The sequence below is a fragment of the Sarcophilus harrisii genome, chromosome 1 (assembly GCF_902635505.1).
Source record: "Sarcophilus harrisii chromosome 1, mSarHar1.11, whole genome shotgun sequence".
Taxonomy (NCBI): Eukaryota; Metazoa; Chordata; class Mammalia; order Dasyuromorphia; family Dasyuridae; genus Sarcophilus; species Sarcophilus harrisii.
Window position 1 is genome coordinate 279,527,864 of NC_045426.1, and position 15,402 is coordinate 279,543,265.

Genomic DNA, 15,402 nt, shown 5'->3' on the forward strand with positions numbered 1-15,402 from the left:
TACTGATTTCAATCTTCAAAAGGTAAGAAGCAATAGAGGAAACTGATCATCTGAATCTAATCTTGCCCAACAAAGAAGCAACTAACCTTCTGTAGCAGAAATGACAGGAACCTTGGAGACTAATGGTCACTCCTTCTTAGAGTTTGTGTTTGTGGAAATGAAAGTCAAGCAAAATTTGGAATGCAACTGAGATTTTAGTAGCACATACTTCAAAGAGTTAAAAGAAAAAATAAGTAGGATCCAATGACCCATTACTTAGCAGAAGTTAGCCCAGAAGGAACATAAAGCTCAAGAATGATATTCTGAAGACAGAATTTCCAATGAGTAGTGCAGATACACATGAAACTCATCACTGCAGTTCTTAAATCAAATGGAAGAACTGAGATTGAACACAAAAAAAGGACAGCCCTATAAATGTAAAATGTAAATGTAAAATGCAAAAGCCTAGGATGAGCTGCAACTACCAATGATGCTAAGGATAACAAAAGGGTTGTTTTAATTATGTTTTTGGATAAGACGAAGATCAAAGAAATAACTGCAGCTAAGAGTGGACAAATGGTAACGTGCTTTTTAAAATTTAAATTTATTTTTAATTTGAACTTAAACATTTCAATATACAAACAAAAAAAAAAAAAAAAACCCCAGAAATATAAACTTCTGGCTTACATTTTAAAAATATTAAATTTAACATGATTGAAACAAAACTACCCTTATTTATAACTCTCTTTTTTCTGTTCTATATATTCTTAAATGTTTCATTAATGTTTTTCTTTTCTTTTGTGCATCATAAATTATCACTATCTTCATTCCACCCCAATGTCTTAAAAGTGTGTGTCTCATTCTGTTTCACTAGTCTTATCATTTCAGTCCAGAAGTGAGTGTAGTTCATCATTAGAAGAGAAGACTGTTAAATGACTGACTGATCTACTTACCTCTTAAATTGTTTTCTCTTCCAAGAAGCGTTATGGACTGGGAAGACTAGAAGAAAAATTAATAGCATCAAGTAAACCCAAGATAAATGAGGAAACACTCAAGCAAGCAAGCATCTAGCCACTCTCAAATAGTTCAAATCACTAGTTGATACACCCTAGCACACTAAATGAATTGGTAGATCTCACAACTGAGCCACTATCAATAATTTGTGAGAGCTTTAGGAAGAGGTTTCACAGGACTGGAAAAGGGCAAAACATCCCCATTTTCAGAACTAAAGGAGTCTGCAAGCTGATCTATAAATGCATAAACAACTATTTCTGGAAAAAAAATAATCTTAGGGCACAGTATCAGTGGGTGAACCATAAGCTAGAAAGGGAAGTTAAACTAATTAAAAATTGGTGTGGCAAAAAAAAAAAAAAAAAAAAAAGTTGATGTAGTTTTATTAAGAACCTTTTCTTCTTTGACAGGGTAACTAAACTAGGTAGAGCATAATAATTCTGTAAACCAAAACTGTTAAAACCTGTTCTGGAATACAGCAACCAAATTAAAATGTAATTGAGAAATACTGAACCAAATAAATAAAAACACAATAATATGTTAATAACATTTCATTTTAAAATTAAGTCAATATGTTAGCACAGGGACAATATGTTGGTTACATATCAAAGCTCCCATTTCTATTTGAATCTGACATTACTACAGTAGACAGAGGCTATCAGGAAAACATTTTAATTCACTTCAATTCACAAATGTTTATTAAGCTCCTACTAGGTGTAAGGCACTTTTCTCCCAAATGAATTCTCTGATGTTGAAGAGCATATGCTCTTTGGGTGAAGGCTTTTCCACAGTCACTGCACTTAAAGGGTTTCTCTCCACTATGAGTTAGCAAATGTCGACTAAGGTGTGCCCTCTGGGTAAAGGCTTTCTCACATTCATTACATTTATAAGGTTTCTCTCCAGAATGAATTCTCTGATGTCGATTAAGGTCTGCCCACTTGGGGAAAATTTTCTCACATTCATTACATTTATAAGATTTCTCTCCAGAATGAATTCTTCGATGAATATTGAGCTGTGAAATCTGGCTATAGGCTTTTCCACATTCATTGCATTTAAAATGTTTCTCTCCATTATGAGTAAATTGATGTTGAGTTAGATGTGCTCTTTGGGTGAAAGCTTTCCCACATTCATTACATTTATACGGTTTTTCTCCAGAATGAATTCTCTGATGTTGAGTAAGACTTGCCCTTTGAGTGAAAGCTTTCCCACATTCATTACACTTATATGATCTTTCTCCAGAATGAATTCTTAGGTGAATATTAAGCTGTGAAAATTGACCATAGGCTTTCCCACATTCATTACACTTAAATGGTTTCTCTCCACTATGAGTAAACTGATGCTGAGTAAGATGTGCTCTCTTAGTAAAGGCTTTCCCACATTCATTACACTTATAAGGTTTCTCACCAGAATGAATTCTGTGATGTTGAGTAAGGCTTGCCCTCTGAGTAAAGGCTTTCCCACATTCATTACATTTGTAAGGTTTCTCTCCAGAATGAGTTCTCAGATGTCTAGTAAGTTCTGCCCACATGGGAAAGACTTTTGAACATTCATTACACTTATAGGATTTCTCTCCAGAATGAATTCTTCGATGAACATTAAGTTGTGAAAGCTGACTATAAGCTTTTCCACATTCATTACACTTAAAAGGTTTAGATCCACTGTGAGTAAACATATGTTGTGTAAGGTGTGCCCTCTGGGTAAAGGCTTTCCCACACTCATTACATTTAAAAGGCTTCTCCCCAGAATGAATTCTCTGATGTTGAGTAAGATTTGTCCTCTGGGTGAAAGCTTTTCCACAATCATTACAGATATAGGATCTCACACCAGAATGAATTCTTTGATGAATATTAAGCTGTGAGATCTGGATGAAGGCTTTCCCACACTGATAACACTTAAAAGGTTTCTCACCATTATGAGTAAACAAATGTTGAGTTAGATGTGCCCTCTGGGTGAAGGCCTTCCCACATTCATTACATTTAAAAGGTTTCTCTCCAGAATGAATTCTCTGATGTTGAGTAAGGCTTGCCCTTTGGGTAAAGGCTTTTCCACATTCACTACATTTATAGGGTTTCTCTCCAGAATGACCGGCATGCTGAAGGTTAAATTGTGAAATCTGGCTGAAGGCTTCCCCAAATTCATTATACATCAATCTATAATTTCCTGTGTAGATTTTTTGACATTTATTTAATTCTGAGTTATCTTGGAAAGTCTTTCCATGTGTGTCAAAGCTATAAAGATTTGGAAGTGTCTCATTTATTTTATTTGTATTCCCAGTGCCTAACACAGTGCCTGGCACATAGTAGGCATCTAATAAATGACTGCTGATTGACTGATTTACTATAGGAACTCTCTGTTGTGTAATTAGGATTGAGCTCAGACTGAAGCATCCTCCAAATTCACTGTTTTCAGAGTCTCTTTCCATACTTAAAGTTTCTTCATGTGTGATTGTTACTTGCTTCAAATGCCTTTCCTGATGACTCTGATGCCTCATTAGTGAGCCATAACATTTAAAAGCTTCTAGTCTAGAGTCCCAGGAACTATGCCCCATAGTTCTTTCCATTAGTGTCTCCTGAGATGATTCGTCTATAGTAGTTCCCCACACTGGAATGAACGCCACTTCAGGTCCAATGTCCCAATCTGAAAGAAATTTGAAAATATAAACACCCTCTTTGCTAGGAGAAATAAAATTATTGTCTCAAGAATTAAATAATAAAATGTAGAAAATGTCTCATGAAACAACTTGTACTTCTATAGTCCCTTTAATATCAACAAAATGTTTTCCTTATAGAAATCCTGTGTGGTAATTATTATAATTATCAACAATATAATTTTCTATAAGAAGAAAAACAAACTCAAAAAAGTTAATTAAATGGTATACTCATAGGGGAACAGTTAATAAAGAACATAATTCACCTAAAATCAATTCTAAAGTTCTTTCCTATTAAAGTAGTAAGTGTATACTTTTTACTATGTATCTTATAGACACAGCTTTAAAAAACTAAAAATGCCATTTATAGGCATATATTTTTTGACTGTTCTCATAACAGTCTTGCCATCCAAAAATAATATGAAAAGAGAAAGGAATAAACAAGGGTATTGACTAAACAAAGGAAAATTAAGAAATATTAAGATGAACAAATACTGGTGAAAGCAGGATATGATCAGAAGAAAGGACTTTTTTATCACACATTTTTCCAAATTACAAAGAAACCCAAATGGCTAGTATCAGATATAATAAATTCCTAGACTATCCTGTTTGAAAAAAAGTGATTGTGAAGTTGGAACTCTTTGGTCCATCCCTTAGACCTCTGTGCGTCTTTAAACAATCAGTTTAGTTCCATGGTCTCATCCTCTGGGGAAGTCTTCTAGTCAGAAATCCAAGTTATGTCAAACTGAGACCCACCTAAGAAGTCTTACCTTGCCATACCCTATCAAAAATCCCAGTCATGTCACTGAGGTTAAATTTTCCCTACAAAATCTACTTAGGACCATCCCATGGTTCTTGTCTTCCTCTGGGTCACTCTGCCTTGTGAAACCCTTCCCTTTCCCTTTTCTTTTCCCCTTCCCCTCCCCCCTAGTCACATGGTATCTCTCCTAACTCTGCTATGCTTCCCCATCCCATTTCTCCTCCTTAGAGCTAACATTTTTTTATGGCGATAAGTCCCTTTCAGGATTTAGCCTGCCAGCCAAGGGCATAACCCAATCTCATGGGGTCCTCCCTTTCTAATGGGTAATTGCAAACTCCAGAGGAACTTGCCTTTCTATGGTCTCCCAACTCTATTTCATATTTACAATTCCTGCTGTCTACTGTATCCCTTCATTTTGTCTGTAACCTTTTCCCCAAATAAATCTACATTTTGTCAAAGAAAATAGTCACCGTGAATTCTTCACATGACCAATGCCCAATTTTTGGTGCTTCCTATTATCTGGGTCTATATCACCCATATTATCATCAGTTACATAAAATTGATGTGAATTATCTTCCCCTATCCAGAAGAAGCCCAACTGGTATTAACAGATATAACCAATTCCCTGACCACTCTGTTTAAATACAGTGATTGTGAAGAGGGAACTCTTTTGTCTGAGCATCTTTAAACAATCTTTGATTAGCATATTTTTAGATAGGTCTGGATCTTGGTCAGCCAGGTGCATTCCAATTGGCTCCTTGATCCCCCATCTTTGAGTTCTCCAATACTTCCTCTCTCTTTGACCCCCTCTCGGAGTTCCCACCTTTACTTCTCTGGTCTCCCTGAGAAACCCCCAAAGCTCTATTTCCCCTATAAAAAGATCTGTTTATGATGAAGAGCTTTCTTTGCTAAGCCTACCATGAGGATACTTTCTCTCCCTCCTCATAGTGCCTTCCTTTTAATGGCACCTTTCTCTTTATTCTAGCTAACTGGTTAGTGTGCTAAATTCCTCTCTGGATCTAACCTGCCAGTCAGCGGCTTCCTCCCACACCTCATGGAGTATTTCCTTATTTCTGGTAGTGAATTCCCCTGGGGCACTTATCTTTTTCCTTGCTAACTATATGCTCTCCCAACTTCATTTCATATTTGCCATTCCTGGTGCCTATTTTACCTTTTATTTTGTTCTGTAACCTATTACCCTAAATAAACCTGCCTTTTGCCAAACAGAACAGACATTGTGAACTTGTCACATTTATCTCAAACTAGAATTTGTTACCCTGACCTCATCAAAAAACCATCAAAGTAAACCTATGCAAAAGCCATCAGAGTAACTTTATGATAACACTAATTTCTAAAAAGTACAAAATTAAGTGGAAAACAATTATATTGATTTATCCCATAATTCAGTAAATTCAAAACTTCTTTATCTAATGTTGGCAATACTACACAATGAGGTATAGAGGAGCACTGAACAATTTCTTTAACCTAAAAATTAAAGGCAAAGAATCCAACTTTCACTTTACAATATGGGAAGTACATTTTTAAAAGTAGAACCAATTGGAAGGTGACATTACTAAATGATTTTTCTTCCACTAGCCACAACAAACTTCTAAGATTAACTAGTGTAAGGCCAGATCTAACTTGGGTTAGTCTGGTGATACAGGCTTGGAACTGGACTAAAATAAGACACTTATGTATCATTTAACAATTAACAAATTTGCATAGCCATAGCACAGAAAGGATACTTAGCAAAGATCATTGATTCAATTGGACAGAGTTTCACAGGCTCTGCACCAGCTATGCTGGCACAAGGTTTAAAAGCTTGCCTTAAGCCTAAGGGAGAACCTCCTTATTTCTTATAAGCTGGCTTCTGTACTAAGACATTAGAAAGCCACATGAATAATACAAGTCTTGCCAAAAAAAGGTAAGTCTTTTAAGGGAAAACTAGCTTAGTTTGTGATGCGGATCTGCTCCTAAAACAATTAGTTTCAAGGAGTCAATCTTACAAAGTTTAAGATTTTGGTTTAATATTCAGACATAAGAATAAAATTTGTTTGGGGGGTACTTACGTAATCATCTGAAATGTTATACTGGACTATAACTTACTGGTTTTCTGTATATTGACCTTCTAAATACAGGATAATTTATAATTTATTTTAAAAGGTATCATGATGCAATAGGTCAAAGTGAGGGGGGTGAATCTTGAAACTTTCCTCCTTGAATTTTGAGGTGAACTCTGAAACTCTCCTCTGACAGAGACCCACCCTTCAGGGCAGTTAAGTGAGTTCATTAAGATTAGCCCAAGACCAAGCTGATAAATGGTCAAAGGATATGAAGACAATTTTCAGATGAAGAAATTGAAACTATTTCCAGTCATACAAAAAGGTGTTCCAAATCACTATTGATCACAGAAATGCAAATTAAGACAACTCTGAGATACATTACACACCTGTCAGATTGGCTAAAATGACAGGAAAAAATAATGATGAATGTTAGAAGGGATGCGGGAAAACTGGGACACTGATGCATTGTTGGTGGAGTTGTGAACAGATCCAACCATTCTGGAGAACAATCTGGAATTATGCCCCAAAAGTTATCAAACTGTACATACCCTTTGATCCAGCAGTGTTACTCCTGGGCTTATACCCCAAAGAGATACTAAAGAAGGGAAAGGGACCTACCTGTATGTGCCAAAATGTTTGTGGCAGCCCTGTTTGTAGTGGCCAGAAACTGGAAAATGAATGGATGCCCATCAAATTGGAGAATGGTTGGGTAAATTGTGGTATATGAATGGTATGGAATATTATTGTTCTGTAAGAAATGACCAGCAGGAGGATTTCAGAGAGGTTTGGAGAGACTTACATGAATTGAAATAAGCAGAACCAGGAAATCATTATACACGGCAACAACAAGATTATATGATCATCAACTCTGATGGATATGGCTCTCTTCAACAATGAGATGATTCAAAGCAATTCTAATTGTTTAGTAATAAAGAGAATCAGCTATACCCAGAGAGAGAACTATGGGAAATGAGTGTGAATCACAACATAGCATTCCCATTCTTTCTGTTATTGTTTGTTTACATTCTTGTTTTCCTTCTCAGATTTTTTCTTTCTTTCTAGATCCGATTTTTCTTGTATAGAAAGATAACTGTCTAAATACATATACATATATGGATTTAACATATACTTTAACCATCTAGGGGAGGGAGTGGGGGGAAGGAGGGAAAAAGTTGGAACAGAAGGTTTTTCAAGGATCAATGTTGAATAAGTACCCATGCATATCTTCTGTAAATAAAAAGCTATAATAATAATTTTTTAAAATAAAAATCTACCAAGAACTTTCATCACACAACAAAATTTAAAAAAATATTCATAGTAGCTATTTTTATGATATAAAAAGTTGGAAATTAAAGATTCCTTTAAGTTAATTTAATTTAATACCCATCAGTTGGGAAATGACTGAACAAGTTGTATATATGAGTGTGAGTGAATACTATTTTGCCATAAAAAATGAATTGAGAAAAACACTATTAGTAATATAAAGTGAAATGAGCAGAACCCTGAGAACAGTATCCATGGTAATATCAATATTGTAATTGTGAAAGTCTTAACTACTTGATCAGAATAATGATCCATGACAATTCCAAAGGAATCATTATGAAAAATGTTATCTACATCAAAAGAGAGAATTGATCAATATTCTTGACTTCAGATTTTTTCCTCTACACTTTTCTAATTTTTTTTGGTAACATGGCTAATTTCAATTCCTTTAATAAACATTTACTAAGCACCTTCCAAAAAAAAAGATTATATGATGATCAACTCTGATGGATGTGGCTCTCTTCAACAGGGAACTATGAGAAATAAGTGTGGACCACAACATTCTTGTTTTCCTTCTCAGGTTTTTTTTCTTTCTTTCTAGATCCGATTTTTCCGGTGCAACAAGATAACTGTATAAATATGTATACACATATTGGATTTAACATATGCCATCTAGGGGAGGGGGTGGAGGAAAGGAGGGGAAAAGTTGGAACATAAGGTTTTGCAAGGGTCAATGTTGAAAAATTACCCACAATTAAAAACACACAACTTCCCCTCTCTCCCCCAACATGAACTAAATCCTGGGACTTCTAGCTTTTCTCCTCCTCCTCAGGATTTGTTAAATCTCTCCCAGACTGCAGGAAACACCTGGCCATTACTCTTAAGGACCCCACCCAGTCTTTTGAAGGATCCAAAGCCAAGCCCTCCTTTATCTGTCCTAGGGAGATGTTAATGTCAAACAATCTGCCCCAGATATGGGGAGGAAGCTGCAGAAGCCAGATTTGGTCCCTCATATTTCTCCCTTAAAAACAGTTGTTGGAGTCTTTCATGATAGGAATTAGGCTTTAGCAGAAGAGAGTGGCCACAGAACTAAAACAAGATTTGGAGAAAAGTCCCTATTCTTTGGCTGCTATTTCCGGGAACCCCCAGATGTCTGTGCTTTATACTCCCCAATCCTTGTCCTGAGTTCAAGCAGGAGGAGCAATGGTGGAGGCACTGCCTACAGGGGACAATCTGTCTCCCCAATGCCCTGACTTCCGGCAGGAGTTTGGGGCTTGATCAAGCTCCCCCTTGCTCTAGTTCCAACATTGACATCAGCAGTGGATCCACTGGATTTCTTTTTGCTGTGGGAGGGGCTTCTCCACTCTCACTCTGGCACTCTGGTCTCACTTGCTCCTCCCCGCATAGAGTGGGGATTTCAGGAGCTGCCTTGAGACCTCTCCTCTGCCTCACCAGCTTGATGACCTGTCATTTAAATGCTCGTTTATTATTCCCTCCTACCCTGCTCCTTTGTGATTTAATGGTGAAATTGGGGACCCAATTTTCTCAGACCTCCAGAGAAATTTTTTTATGCATGAACTTTTAATTAGAGAGTTAAGAGATCTTAAGAAGCTTAATGGAATCTTATCTTGATTTGCAGTCCAGACGGGCAAGCCACACCTGGGCAATCCCAGACCTATTTTCTATTCTCTAGCCTCAAGGGGCTACAGGGTCTCCTTACCCAAAGCTCGCATAGCCTGACAGTCTGTCAAATATTTGGGCATGGCTGGCTTTTGCAGGATCTGGATTTCCAATTTGGGGATTATTGCCAAACCTCTCTGATTCTATTCAAGGCCCAATAATCTTCTTGACTAGGGACCTGATCAGGCAAAGGCTTTTAAAACCCTGAAGGCCAAACTGACCTCGGTGCCTGCCCTTGCCCTGCCCAACTTAGAGAAGCCTTTCACTCTGCATGTGGATGAAAGGCATGGACAGGCTTTGGGGGTCCTTACTCAAACTCTGGGACCTGACCCCAGACCAGTTGTTTACTTCTCAAAGAAACTGGACTCAGTTTCCCCAGGATGGCACTTCTGCCTCAGAGCAGTAGCTGCCATAGCCCTTTTAATTGAAGAGGACTCAAAACTGACCTTGGGACAGACATTGGAGATTTTAACTCCCCAATGGGTCCAGAGCAAAGCCAAAGGGCATCAGTGGCTCACAAGTGGGAGACTTACTAGATATCATACACTCCTGTTAGATAATACCCCCAAACTGACTCTCTGAGTATGCCACACCCTAAATCTTGTCACCTTGCTCCCTGATATCTCCCAACCGGGAGAAATTATCCATAATTATGAACAAACTCTAGATTCTCTCTACTCCAGCAGGCCTGACTTAAGGGAAATTCCCCTTGAGAACCCAGATGGGGAGTGGTTTACAGATGGCTCAGTCTTGGACTCTAGGCTACTTAAGTGCTCCTTTCACTGTATACAATGCCAGCACCCAAAACACAATCCCCACCCCTTCAAGGAGATAAAAGTGGGAATTTGGGGAAAATGTTCTTTGGTTCTTAAATAAAGACACAGCAATGCTAGTCCCCTGGGTGGGACACTTAGAACATCCTTTCCAAGCTTACTGGCCAGTGAAACTTCTAGCATTTCCTCTCCTACTTTTCTTGATTAGCATTCTATGCCCCTGCCAGCAATTAACTCCTTAACTAGTTTCAGCTAGGGAATTTTGTAAGCAGTGGGGATTGTTCAGCATTGTTAGGTGGGCTAGCATCATCCTTAAGGATGACACCTCACTTTTAAATTTGTTCCTGAGGTTTCCTCTAGGCTTCAAGCTGCAAGTTTTCAACTGCTCCTCCAGCCTGGAGATCATGGGATGACTGACAGGGACACACAACACCTCTTGTATGCTGCTGCTGCTGCTGCTGTCTTCAGATCTCATATTTCCCCTCCTGGCATGAACCCCAAGTGAACTCAGTAACATCTCTACGATCCTTGCCAGCTTGAAGCAGTTACAGAAGAGACCTTCACCCCTTTACCCCAAATGAATTTGGGTGTGACTACTTGAAGGGGGGAAATGACGAAGTGAACCCTGAAACTGTCCTCCTAGATTTTTGTGAACTCTGAAACTGTTTTCTGACAGAGACCCATCCTTGAGGGCAGTTAAGTGGTTTCATTAAGATTAGCCCAGAACCACTCCCTACTTAACTCAAACATAAGTGGTCTCATTCAGCTGGAAATTTAGGCCTGGGGGCAGTGATAACATTGAAGGAATCTCATTCAATTGAAACCCCAGTCTCAGATTTCCTATAAAAGACAATTTTAAACTCCAATTCTTGCAGAAGTCCAAAATAGTATGCTTTGTCAAGGGACCTCTCTTCTTGGCACAGCTGCCTACTAAAACTCCTGCCTGCTGTGAAGAGACCTTCTTCTCAGTGATAACCTTTTGTTATTTCTCTGCCAGGACCTTATCATGAAGAAGTCTGCCTTCCTAGCAGAGCTGGCTTCTCAGTGCCAACAGAATTAACTTCCCTTTTGCCATTCAAACTTTTTGGGTTCGTGAATTCTTTCACTTTGGACCTGTGTCTCCAACCAATGAGGGCTTCCTACAGTTTTCTAAAATGCCACTCACTGCATCAGAGTCAAGAAGTCTAGGTTTAGACACATTCTGGATATGTTACCATGGCCAAAGCGTTCTGAACTCTAAGAAAACCCTACCTCTATAAGTCACAGTGGAATTTTTGATCAGCGTTTGTAGAAGTTTCTAAAACCAGGAATTCTCCACATGTATGAAATAGTGTAATGCCAAAGTTCACTTTTAATGGGGTGACCAGTCCCTACAATTGTCCTATTTCGTAATTCTGGCTTCAAGGTCATGACCGTCCCCTCTTAATGGTTGAGATAAAGGTGTTATAGACATTCCTTAATGTCATTAGAATATCAGTAACCTCCATCTATGAGGCTATCCCCACCTAGGTTTCTGCATTATGTCATTATTCTTGTTATTCCATAAAAGGTTTGCTGTCCCCATACTCTGGGCTAGACTCTTTGAGAGATGATAGTCTCTTCTAGCTCTGGGATCCATTGGTCCCAATATTTCTCTCCATTTAATAAACTATTGAATTGGTCTCTAATCTCTGTCTTGCTCAGTTTCTTTTGGCATTACAATAGAAGGTTAAAAAAAATTAAAACATAAATTTCATAGTTGTCTGAACTGTAAGGTATATCAAAAAAAGTCCTAAATCAAAAATTAATAGATGTTTTTGGGGAATTAACAGATAGCTCTTCAAAGGAGGCCTCCTATATCACACAGATTTAGGTTTAGATATTAATTGCCCTTGATGGCCTCTGAAGTACCTTTCAAATATAATATTCTAGAAAGTACTTTAAGTACTTTGTCCAAATTCTAACTTCTAATTGCTCATAAGGAAAAGAGCTGAGGTACAAACTATGGGGAAATTACCTTATTTATTGGTATTGTTTGATTCTGAATGTATAGGTTATATTGACCCCCAAGAAATATACTAGGGTAGTTTTTGTGGCAAGAAATGCTTGGATTGGGACCTTAATCAAAAGTCGTTAGACTTTCTTGCTGACATATATCTCAAGCAATTCATGTACCTTATCTGGAAACTTCCAAGTACAGTGCTCTTGTTTTAACTTAAATTTTGAGGTTTCAGGGAGTAAGTCAAATCTTTCTTCTGGGTCTCCCCTCTGCCAAATCAACTTACTAAATTTTTTTCTAAAAATCTTTTTAGGTTTGGGATTAGTTCTCAATCAACAAAATAGAGGTCTCCTAAATCCAAGTCAAAACTCTTTTCCACTAAATCAAAGAGTAAATTTTGTAAAACCTATCTTATAAAGAGCTTTGAAAGATTAAAAATGATAGCATTTAACAACTCTCATGAGCCTTGGCATTTAAGGAGAGTCTAAAAAGTTAAAGAAATGAAGGTACTGCTAAACTATGGAGATTTTGAAGAAATGAAGATGAACCAAGTGTTGCCAAGACAGGATGCAGGACGTCATCAATTCATACTTTGAAACCTTCTAAAGTCCCCTGCATATAACTTGTCATATTAAACTTATTTTAACATTGATTTCAATGTCTCCATGATCCACCAATGCCTTCATTCAACCTAAGAAGTACGAAAGAACTACTAAGGTAAAAGTTACATGGGCTCCTACTCAGAAGGTAGTAGATTCCTATTCATGAAAAATCTTCAACCAAGGATAGTCTAAAAGGAGTGGTTATATTATAAAAGGGATTCTTGTTCAAGTATGGGTTGAACTAGATGGTTTCTAAGGTCTTTAAACTATGACACAGAAGCATATGACAACTCAATACCATTTCATAAGAGAAAGAAGTATAACATAAGATGATGAAAAGATCCTAGATTTAAATAGAAGAAACCAGTGATGCCTTTTAAGAACAGTTTCCAAAAATAAATGCACACTGAAGCCCAGTTCTAGGGTATAAAGAAAGGAATATAACTAGAGGCAAAGTCCTTAACATCTCTGAGTCTCAGTTTCCTCATTCGTAAAATGAGACAGGGGTGTCCTCTAAAATCCCATCCCTTACAGTCTACATCTAGGATCCTAGGACTGAGTGTTGAGAGATTAGACACATTGGGCAGATATTTAGTGATAATGAAAATATATGTAATAGCTCAAACCAATTTATTTCACCCCTTCTCTAAAAATTTGGAAAACTTTAAGGAAAGGTTGTTGGAATAATATTTTAAAAATGTTTTCTCCCTGATTGAATATCTGAGCAAGTGTTGCTGTTCATCTGCTGTTTAGTCATCTCTGACTCTTCATGATCTCATTAAGGATTTTCTTGGCAAGGATACCAGAGTAGCTTGCCATTTCCTTCGTCAGTTGCTTTTACAAATTGAAAAAACTGAGATGAATAGGGTTAAGTGACTTGCTCAAGGTCACACAGCTATTAAGTTTTTGAGATTTAGATGTGAGCTCAGGAAGTCTTCCCGATTAGAGATCCAACTCTATCCACTATATCATCCATGGGAACAGGTTATTATTTGTCCTTCATTCTCAAAGATGATACAACATCAGGTTAAGTGATGCCATGACAGGCAAATAAACTAAATTTAAATGAAGAAGGGTTGTGCTAGGTTACCTGCCTCACTTTCCTTTCCAACTATCTGGGTCCAGTGGAAAGATAGATCAAGATGACTGGAGATCTGTATGAAATGGGAGAGCTTGCATTCTCCAATTGAAAAATGGTCAAAGGATATGAACAGACAATTCTCAGATGAAGAAATTGAAACTATTTCTAGTCATATGAAAAGATGCTCCAAGTCATTATTAATCAGAGAAATGCAAATTAAGACAACTCTAAGATACCACTACACACCTGTCAGATTGGCTAAGATGACAGGAAAAAATAATGATGATTGTTGGAGGGGATGCGGGAAAACTGGGACATTGATGCATTGTTGGTGGAGTTGTGAACGAATCCAACCATTTTGGAGAGTAGTTTGGAACTATGCTCAAAAAGTTATCAAACTGTGCATACCCTTTGATCCAGCAGTGTTACTACTGGGATTATATCCCAAAGAGATTATAAAGAAGGGAAAGGGACCTGTATGTGCACGAATGTTTGTGGCAGCCCTTTTTGTAGTGGCTAAAAACTGGAAACTGAATGGATGTCCATCAGTTGGAGAATGGCTGAATAAATTGTGGTATATGAATATTATGGAATATTACTGTTCTGTAAGAAATGACCAACAGGATAATTTCAGAAAGGCCTGGAGAGACTTACACGAACTGATGCTAAGTGAAATGAGCAGGACCAGGAGATCATTATATACTTCAACAACAATACTATATGATGACCAGTTCTGATGGACCAGGCCATCCTCAGCAACGAGATCAACCAAATCATTTCCAATGGAGCAGTAATGAACTGAACCAGCTATGCCCAGAAAAAGAACTCTGGGAGATGACTAAAAACCATTACATTGAATTCCCAATCCCTATATTTATGCCCACCTGCATTTTTGATTTCCTTCACAAGCTAATTGTACAATATTTCAGAGTCTGATTCTTTTTGTACAGCAAAATAACATTTTGGTCATGTGTACTTATTGTGTATCTAATTTATATTTTAATATATTTAACATCTACTGGTCATCCTGCCATCTAGGGGAGGGGGTGGGGGGGGGGTAAGAGGTGAAAAATTGGAACAAGAGGTTTGGCAATTGTTAATGCTGTAAAGTTACCCATGCATATATCCTGTAAATAAAAGGCTATTAAATAAAAAAAATAAAAAAAAAAAAAAAAAAAGAAATGGGAGAGCTTGGCCTTTTTAAGATAAGGTCTTCAACAAGTCTCAATCTGACTATGGCTGCATTCATTCAGGGATGAAGACTAGGTAGCAATTGAGGCAAAGAATCTTCTCTTTCACCTAATCCAAAAATTAGTAAATAAATGAATAAATAAAGTAGTAAATAAATGAATAAATCTGGGAGGAGAAAACCCTCAAGGTTTCTGGCCAAAACAAAAACATTACTGGTTATTAATTCCCATTTAATAGTTTTTCATTCACTCACATGGGCAGATGCCTCTTGAAGCTTCATTTTTCAACAACCATGGCACTTCTCCATGTTCCAACTGAGAGAACATATCTGGTCTGGAAATTGAAAGTCCTATACATGGAAAAGAAAAGCAAAA

General features: G+C 37.4%; 1 protein-coding gene across 1 annotated transcript in view; it reads right to left on the reverse strand.

Moving 5' to 3' along the window:
* Nucleotides 1-625: 625 nt before the first annotated feature.
* LOC100920881 (zinc finger protein 665) overlaps nt 626-15,402 on the reverse strand; it is a 32,624-nt gene continuing 17,847 nt past the window's right edge. The window contains exons 6-7 of the mRNA XM_031944724.1: nt 15,282-15,377; nt 626-3,627 (exon numbers count right to left, since the gene is read on the reverse strand). Of these exons, the coding sequence (XP_031800584.1) occupies nt 1,667-3,627; nt 15,282-15,377 (2,057 nt within the window). The 3' untranslated portion in view covers nt 626-1,666. The remainder of the gene's footprint in view (nt 3,628-15,281; nt 15,378-15,402) is intronic.